General features: G+C 43.6%; 2 protein-coding genes across 4 annotated transcripts in view; both read left to right on the forward strand.

Annotated features, from left to right (window-relative positions):
- Window positions 1-536: 536 nt before the first annotated feature.
- Window positions 537-3959, forward strand: LOC306829832 (serine protease inhibitor Kazal-type 1-like). The gene is made up of 4 exons (XM_079353000.1): window positions 537-1012; window positions 3081-3136; window positions 3315-3424; window positions 3828-3959. Exons 1-4 carry the CDS (start codon window positions 961-963, stop codon window positions 3892-3894), a joined length of 285 nt encoding a protein of 94 aa, XP_079209126.1. The 5' UTR covers window positions 537-960; the 3' UTR covers window positions 3895-3959.
- Window positions 3960-5632: 1673 nt separating this feature from the next.
- LOC306829478 (uncharacterized protein) overlaps window positions 5633-7500 on the forward strand; it is a 6058-nt gene continuing 4190 nt past the window's right edge. For all 3 annotated transcript variants that reach the window (XM_079352526.1, XM_079352525.1, XM_079352527.1), the window contains exon 1: window positions 5633-7299. In XM_079352526.1, coding sequence (XP_079208652.1) covers window positions 6739-7299 — 561 coding nt within the window. In that variant the 5' untranslated portion in view covers window positions 5633-6738. The remainder of the gene's footprint in view (window positions 7300-7500) is intronic.

Here is a 7500-nt window from a genome sequence, read left to right on the forward strand (position 1 = left end):
AGGAACTTGGTGCTGCTCACAGTGAGGGTTTGGGAGCAGGGGCCCTCCGGAAGTTGACAACAACCTCCTTGGTCTTGTCGATATTCAGGAAGAGGATGTTGTTGCTTTATAAATAAAGTTATTATTATTATTATTATTATTATTATTATCATCATTGAGAATATAGCTCTGCAGATCTGTGCTGACATTTTGCCCTGTGTAGTTCAAGTTGGACCAACTTTGTCTAAAAATTAATGTGGACCCAATTTAAGTTTTTTTCTTTCGAGAGGTGGTGAATATATGATATTGATAGACTATGAACCTCAGTCAGCGTACAGCATGAAGCGTGTGTGGTGTACAGTGTACGTTTCTGCAGCAAGTTGCAGAAAAAATAACACACCAAAAGAGCTTTAAGCCCTGGCTTTGGTATTATTTCTAAATATTATCAGTAAACTAAATGTATGATGTAGTTTGTAGAGATAAATAATTCTCTTGTAAATGTAGGATCTCTATTTCACCAGCAGGGAGCGCTCTTGTTTCAAACAAGTACACTTTATTCCCCATGTTACAGCTAACAAAGCAATTTCACCTCACCTGTTTGCTTCTCATAGATTTGACTGTGTGCATGCGCACGTGTGCGCGCGCGCGCTGGAGATTTGGATACTTGTTCTTTCCTGGATGCAGTTGTGTAAACAATGACTCATACCACCTGGCCTTGACTCACCGGCCAATCAGAGGGAGCCGCAGGAGGACAGACAGGTTTTGCGTGCATGTGTGTATTGTATAGGTGTGTGTGTGTGTGCGTGTGTGTGTGTGTGTGTGTGTGTGTGTATGTGTGTGTGTGTGTGTGTGTGTGTGTGTGTGTGTGTGTGTGTGTGTGTGTGTGTGTGTGTGTGTGTGTGTGTGTGTGTGTGAGAGAGAGACACTTGTTGGTGAGAAACAAACAGCTGCTGTTTCAGAAACACGTCGTCACTTTGAATCATGAAGCTGCCTGTGCTGTTGTGCTCCCTGCTGCTGCTCTCCGTCTGTGGAGGTGAGTCTGATTACTGTCAAGGCTTATTTACAGCTTACCTGTTGAAACTACAAACTACCAGAACGACAAACTCTTAGAACTACAAACTCTTAGAACAATATACTATTAGAACTACTAACTGTTAGAACTACAAACTACTAGAACTACAAACTCTTAGAACTACAAACTCTTAGAACAACATACTATTAGAACTACTAACTGTTAGAACTACAAACTACTAGAACTACAAACTGTTAGAACTACAAACTACTAGAACTACAAACTACTAGAACAACAAACTACTAGAACTACAAACTACTAGAACTACAAACTGTTAGAACTACAAACTGTTAGAACTACAAACTGTTAGAACTACAAACTACTAGAACTACAAACTACTAGAACAACAAACTGTTAGAACTACAAACAGCTGACAGTGAAATCTGTGAAACTGTTTAAACAATGAACTGTAAAGGCCACAAACTATCTAAACTATGACACACTGGTAATAATCATAGTAGATTTTATTGGTTACAGTTTTCATGAAAATGAAATTTAAAGGGCTTCAGAATAAATAATACATCATGAAAAATATGAAAAAACACTTCCAACAACAGACGTGGAGAGGAAGGACGACGTGGAGGCAGAAAACAGGAGGTGCGGAGTGACGCTGCGTGGGGTCACATTCCTCTGAACAAAACGCTCTAACTGCGCATGTTGTCACACAATAACAGGTGTGTGTGTGTGTGTGTGTGTGTGTGTGTGTGTGTCTACAGAGATACACACTGATTGCATGTTATTTTTCACTTCATTTCCTCATACAGGCTTTTTGTTTCCATACTTCTGTTGTCATGTGTGGAATGTTTTGTGAGGAAATCAGTAGACTGTTATTTGTTGAGTAGGTTGTTATAAATTCTGACTTGTTCAGAACAGTTTTTTACGATTACACTGAAGACTGAACCCAAATGCAACACACAAACAGGAGCTGGTTAAAGGGATGTTCGGGTTCGGTGTCAGGGAGAAGAGTTTGTAGCAGGCGAGCAAAAAAGAGAAACAAGTGAGAAAAAAGAAACAAATGTCTTTATCTAAAGAGGATTCAGCCAAGGCCATACCAAAGTGTGTGTGTGTGTGTGTGTGTGTGTCCTGCTGTGTGAGCACAGTTTTGAGTCAAAAATAATCACACACCTTAAAAATATCAAACTATCTCAATGAGTCAGTTTGATTCGAATCTTTTTTATTTCTATACCACAAATCACCGAGTTAATTCCCTTCCATAGTCTGTCAGAGCACTTTGTAAACCTCTATTTTAGGTGCTTAATAAACACACACTGTTATTTTACTGAATCCAGACAGACAAACCTTGAGGAGAAACACACTCACTGCAGAGCAGAGTCGAGAGGGGAACGACAGAAACCTCCTCACCTGCTGCTTCAAATCACAGTGACCATGAAGTCTGACGCAGTGATTTGATTTCAAACATGCCAAAAAAAAAAAATATATATATATATATATATCCTGAAACCATTGCAAAACATTTTGTGCTGAGCTCACTCCCACTTTACCCAGACTTGTTCCTGCTGTCCCAGTTTTAAATTGTCCATGTGGAGTCAGGTTGAGCGGCTGTGAGAGCGCAGCAGGAGACATTCAGGAAAATGTCAATCCTGCAACCGGCGAATAAACCGATTTATTCACCACTTATTAAAAATGCTTCCTGTTCGCCTTCTTGTATGGTCTTTTTTTCTGCTCTTTCATTTACACTGCAGAAAAGTCAGAGTACAGACAGCGTTAACATATCAAGGCACAAACTCCCATCATAATGTTGGACTCACTCAAGAACTAACTCAAACAACACGACACCCCAGGAAGAGCTTTTATAAAGACGGAAGCTGTAACTCGTTTTCTTAATAAGTGCCGCGTTGCTAACGGATCATACAAAAGTGAACAGCAGGGGCCTGAGACACAGGAGTATATAATCAGGCTTTTGAGGTCAACGGCAGGTAATAAAAGAGGGGCGGAGTCAGTCTCTGTTTCATGGGTCTGGTTTCAGACTCTTGTGATAAAAGGTTCTCATGTCTGTGTGTTTGTGTAGTTCTGTCTCAGGAGGACGAGACTACAGAACCAGAAAACCAGACGACTGCCAGAGAGGTGAGTCTGCTGTCCGAACTCGTCCTGCACACATGCTGAAGCTTCAGAGAACAAACTCAGGCTGTAAGAGTGTGTGTGCACTCTGAGAAATCAATGACAACAGTCCGCTCACCTTTTCATGCGTGTCTGTTTAGTCGTCGAGGACTACAACATTATGTGTGTGTGCGTTTGTTCTCAGGCCAAGTGTGGAGAGTTCCTTCTACCAATTTGCAACAGGGATTTCAATCCTGTGTGCGGTGATAATGGAAAAACCTACAGCAACGAGTGTATGCTCTGCTTCTACAACATGTAAGACACACACACACACACACACACACACACACACACAGGAGTAGCAGAGTCGTGTCTGAAGCTGCTCTCCTCCTGCTCCAGCCGTTTCTTGATTTACATGATCCTGATGAGAACAAATCAGAGATGAGTTCAATGGCAGTCAGATTTCTTAGTCTTCTCTGAGTGAGTTCACATTCACTGATGAAGTCGAGTGTCGTCAGCGTACAGAAGCAGAAGTGTGTCTGAAACTGGAGCATGAAGATGTTTCCTATCAGCCTCTTTTCAATTATAAACAGAATATCAACGTTGAATCTCCTTTTTAGACTTCGATTTGATTCTCTGACGATTCATTTAAAAAAAAAAAATAGTTGAGTTCTGTTTGATTCAATACAGCTGACATGTTCTGGTTTTGTTTCTACAGGGAGAACCGTGCGAGTGTGAGAGTTCAGAGTAAAGGGGTGTGTCCAACTCCAGCTCCTGCTGTGTGACACACTCTGCTCGGGTCACTTCCCTGTAACTTACCTTCTTCAGAATAAAGTCTCACTCTGATTCACATCTTCTCTGTGTTTGTTTTCTCTCCTTCAACGTGATCTGTACTCTGCTGAATAAAACATTAATGCATGTTTGGCCTCTTCTCTTCCGTCACGTGTTTGCCTTGAGCTCACTCAAACACTAACACATCTTCAGCTGCACGAGCCAAACAGACAGAACCACACTCAATGTCCTTTAACCATTTATAAACGACTGTGTTCAAATCAAGGCAGAGGCCTTTCCTCAGTGTGCACACCCATCATTACACTCTCATTAAACATGAACGGAGCAACCGCCACTACATGTAGGGCTCCCCCTGCTGACTGGCTGCAGCATAGCTCATTAACCTCTCCTCTATGTTAACAGATGAGAGATGGTTCTCAGTCAATCAGAGCGCAGCCACACTGGCCTACCACCTTTTCAAATAGGTTGAATGAGTTCATAAATGAGCACCCTCTCTGTGTCTGCATGTGCTCAGGTGGATATGTTTGACCGGGGTGTTGTCTGTGTATGTCACCTGACCCTGAAGGGGGAAAGTGGTGTAAATGGATGGATAACACATGAATAACAAAAGCAGTGTGTTTTCATGATGATTTAATGTTGCCTTACACACTTAAATTAAAAGTATGATACACAATTATGAAGCTTGACACAAGTTGAGAAAATGTCAGCCCAGATTTTCACAAGCATACACATTCTCAGCTTTTCATGTTAGCATGTTCATTTGAAATGCTGTTACTGAAACGACACACAATCAAACTTCAAGATGAACTTTATTTGTCTCACACAAGGTGAGACATTTGTCTATATACATATATACAAACACACATATATGTATATATGTAGATATATATGTCCAGTTACTGCACAGTAGTTGTTTACATCTGATCAGTGTTTCTGTTTACATCTTTAGTCCAATCAGGATCCGCTTATTAACAGCTCCACTCTTCTCTGATATATTTAACTTTGTAATTTTCTATTTTACATTTTGTATTTAAATGTTGACACTTTGTGTAATTTTGAGTATAGCTGCACTGTCGTTCATTTACTGCTCTGTGTGCTTGAGGGGACAAATAAGGTTTTTTTAATTGAATTGTCTGACTGACGTTCAGGACAAGATGGTTGTCCTCACAACAATTCACCAACCTTTCGATGTCTTCTCTGCTGTGATGTGATGTATTGATGCATCAGGAGGCGTGATGTCCATCATGCTGTTTTGGGTAAGATCTCTATTTATGTATGTTTGTATCTCTTTGTACTGTCACCACAGTATTAGATATAATTATCTTATCAAGCAGGCCCGATAGTTTCAGGAACTGTAAGAATGAAATGATTTGATCATGCTGTAGATGACCAGGAGGGGGCGCTGCAGCACACCACAATCGGCTGATCAGATGAGAACCCGCAGTAAACGGGAGCCGGTCTCCCAGTCATCAGAGGGACCCTGCAGGTCTAAAAGATCTGAGCACCTGGCTTCGAACCAGGTCTAAAAGTGGCGAGTTTAAAAAGGGCCGCAGAGTGTTTGTTTGTTTGGAGATGATTCAGGACTCTGATTAAAGCTCAAAAATCACCTTTTAAACTCCTCAGAAAGGAGTAAATATGTACTTACTGTTGTTCACCAGCAGGCGGCGCTGCTGTCTAATATAGTCATTTTCCTATGTGAAGGATTTTCCTTGTTAGAGCTCCATGAGGATTGTGTGTGTGTGTGTGTGTGTGTGTGTGTGTGTGTGTGTGTGTGTGTGTGTGTGTGTGTGTGTGTGTGTGTGTGTGTGTGTGTGTGTGTGTGAGAGAGAGAGAGAAAGGCTCGAGCTCCAGCCAGACAGACGCCAGTGGAGTTGTATGAGCGCGAGCCCCCTCCACTCTGTGAGTCTGTTCAAGCTGCACGCGCTTCTCTGATCCTGGACCTGCAGAGGACCCAGACCAGTGTCAGAACCGGAGCCGGAGTTCTATCAGCTTTCTTATTTTTTTTTATAGATTATTCATCCTAACTTTGTTTAAAAGAAGAGAGAGACACTGCTGCTCACACCGAGGCTCTGTGTCCGATCATAGTGATGAGAAGTAATACAGAGGGCTGTTAGTTTACTGTGTGTGTGTGTGTGTGTGTGTGTGTGTGTGTGTGTGTGTGTGTGTGTGTGTGTGTGTGTCAGATCAGTGAGACTTTAGTTAAATCGTAGATTTTTCTGATGGTGTTTGGTCCTCTTCATGAGCGGTGTGTCTTTTCTTCAGCCGAGCAGCTGTAGCTCTGCAGCCTGGGCTCAGTGTGTGTGTGTGTGTGTGTGTGTGAGAGAGAGAGAGAGAGCCTGTGTGTGAGTGTTGTCGGTGTGTGTGTGTGCGGGTTATTCACAGAGCTGCTATGCAGACTGAGTGGAGCCACAGTCAGACAGCCTCAGTGTGAGCTCACAGAGAAACGCTCACAGCTGACGGAGCTCTGCAGGAGGACTCGTGCAGGACAGCAGATGTTTCTCACTCTGTGGACTGATGTGGACAGATGTGGATTATTCAGGATGCAGATCTTCAGACTGAGAGGAGCCACGGTGAATGTGCTGCAGTAAAAACCTGTCAGAGCAGGGTTCGGGATCCTCAGATTGTGGATTACGGAATGAACTTTAAAGTTTCACAGACTCGGACCTGAAGTCAAGTCCTCTGACCTGCTGATAGACATGGACTTGGAGTTTGCGGCAGGTGGAGGTTTGGACAGATGACAGCGGATACATCTTTTTTTTGTCAGACCTTTTTGAGGTTCAGTTTCAGCTTCATGTGTTGATTTAACTCTGATCTGTTGGTGACATTATAATCAGAGGATGAAGAACCTGGATCAACTGAGTCACACCTGGAACAGGTCCATCAGCAAAGACCCGGTTCTGGTATCTAATAAGAAGTTCAAGAGGAAGTCCCGGGAGCCTAAAAGACTGTGCAGTGACCCGGAGCCTGATAGGACAAGTTCTTTTCCTGCAGAGAGGTCTGATGTGGACTCTGCAGACGAATCGGTCCCCCTGCAGAGACATCTGATGCAGGCCGAGTCCAGGTCTGCAGGGATCCTGTCAGGACCCACGGAGGGCGGGGATGCTCGGGCTCACAGCGGGGCCTTAGATATGAGGATCGGCATAAATGTGCCTTCCATCACCCCCAAACTGACCCAGGTCCCGTCCCCCTCACTCTCTGAGATCTCCCACTGGTCTCCCACCATCTCCCAGCCCCTGACGCACAGACATAGACCCGGCCACAGGTCCACCTTCCCCCTATCAGCATCCTCCAGCAGCAGCCTTTCCCTGGAGCCCACAATGACAGGACTGCCTATGTCCAGGACTCCGCAGTCCTCCCAGAGTCAGGAGCACCTGGAGCCCCAGGCCCAGTCCCCGAGGGTGAGCGTGGTCTCAGGAAGTTAGCAGCTGAACCAGTTCCTTGTTGGTTTCAGCAGAAATGTCACTTCAGCCTAACCAGCTAAGAAAACCTGTGATGTTAGTGTCTGCAGGTCAATGATTGTGTTTCAGTTTCCAGAGTGTAACTAACTGTAGAAGAGCTAACACGGCTAGCTGTCAGCTAGCATTACCTGTGCTGAATGT

This window comes from Symphodus melops, assembly GCF_947650265.1.
Source record: "Symphodus melops genome assembly, chromosome: 9".
In the NCBI taxonomy this organism is placed as follows: Eukaryota; Metazoa; Chordata; class Actinopteri; order Labriformes; family Labridae; genus Symphodus; species Symphodus melops.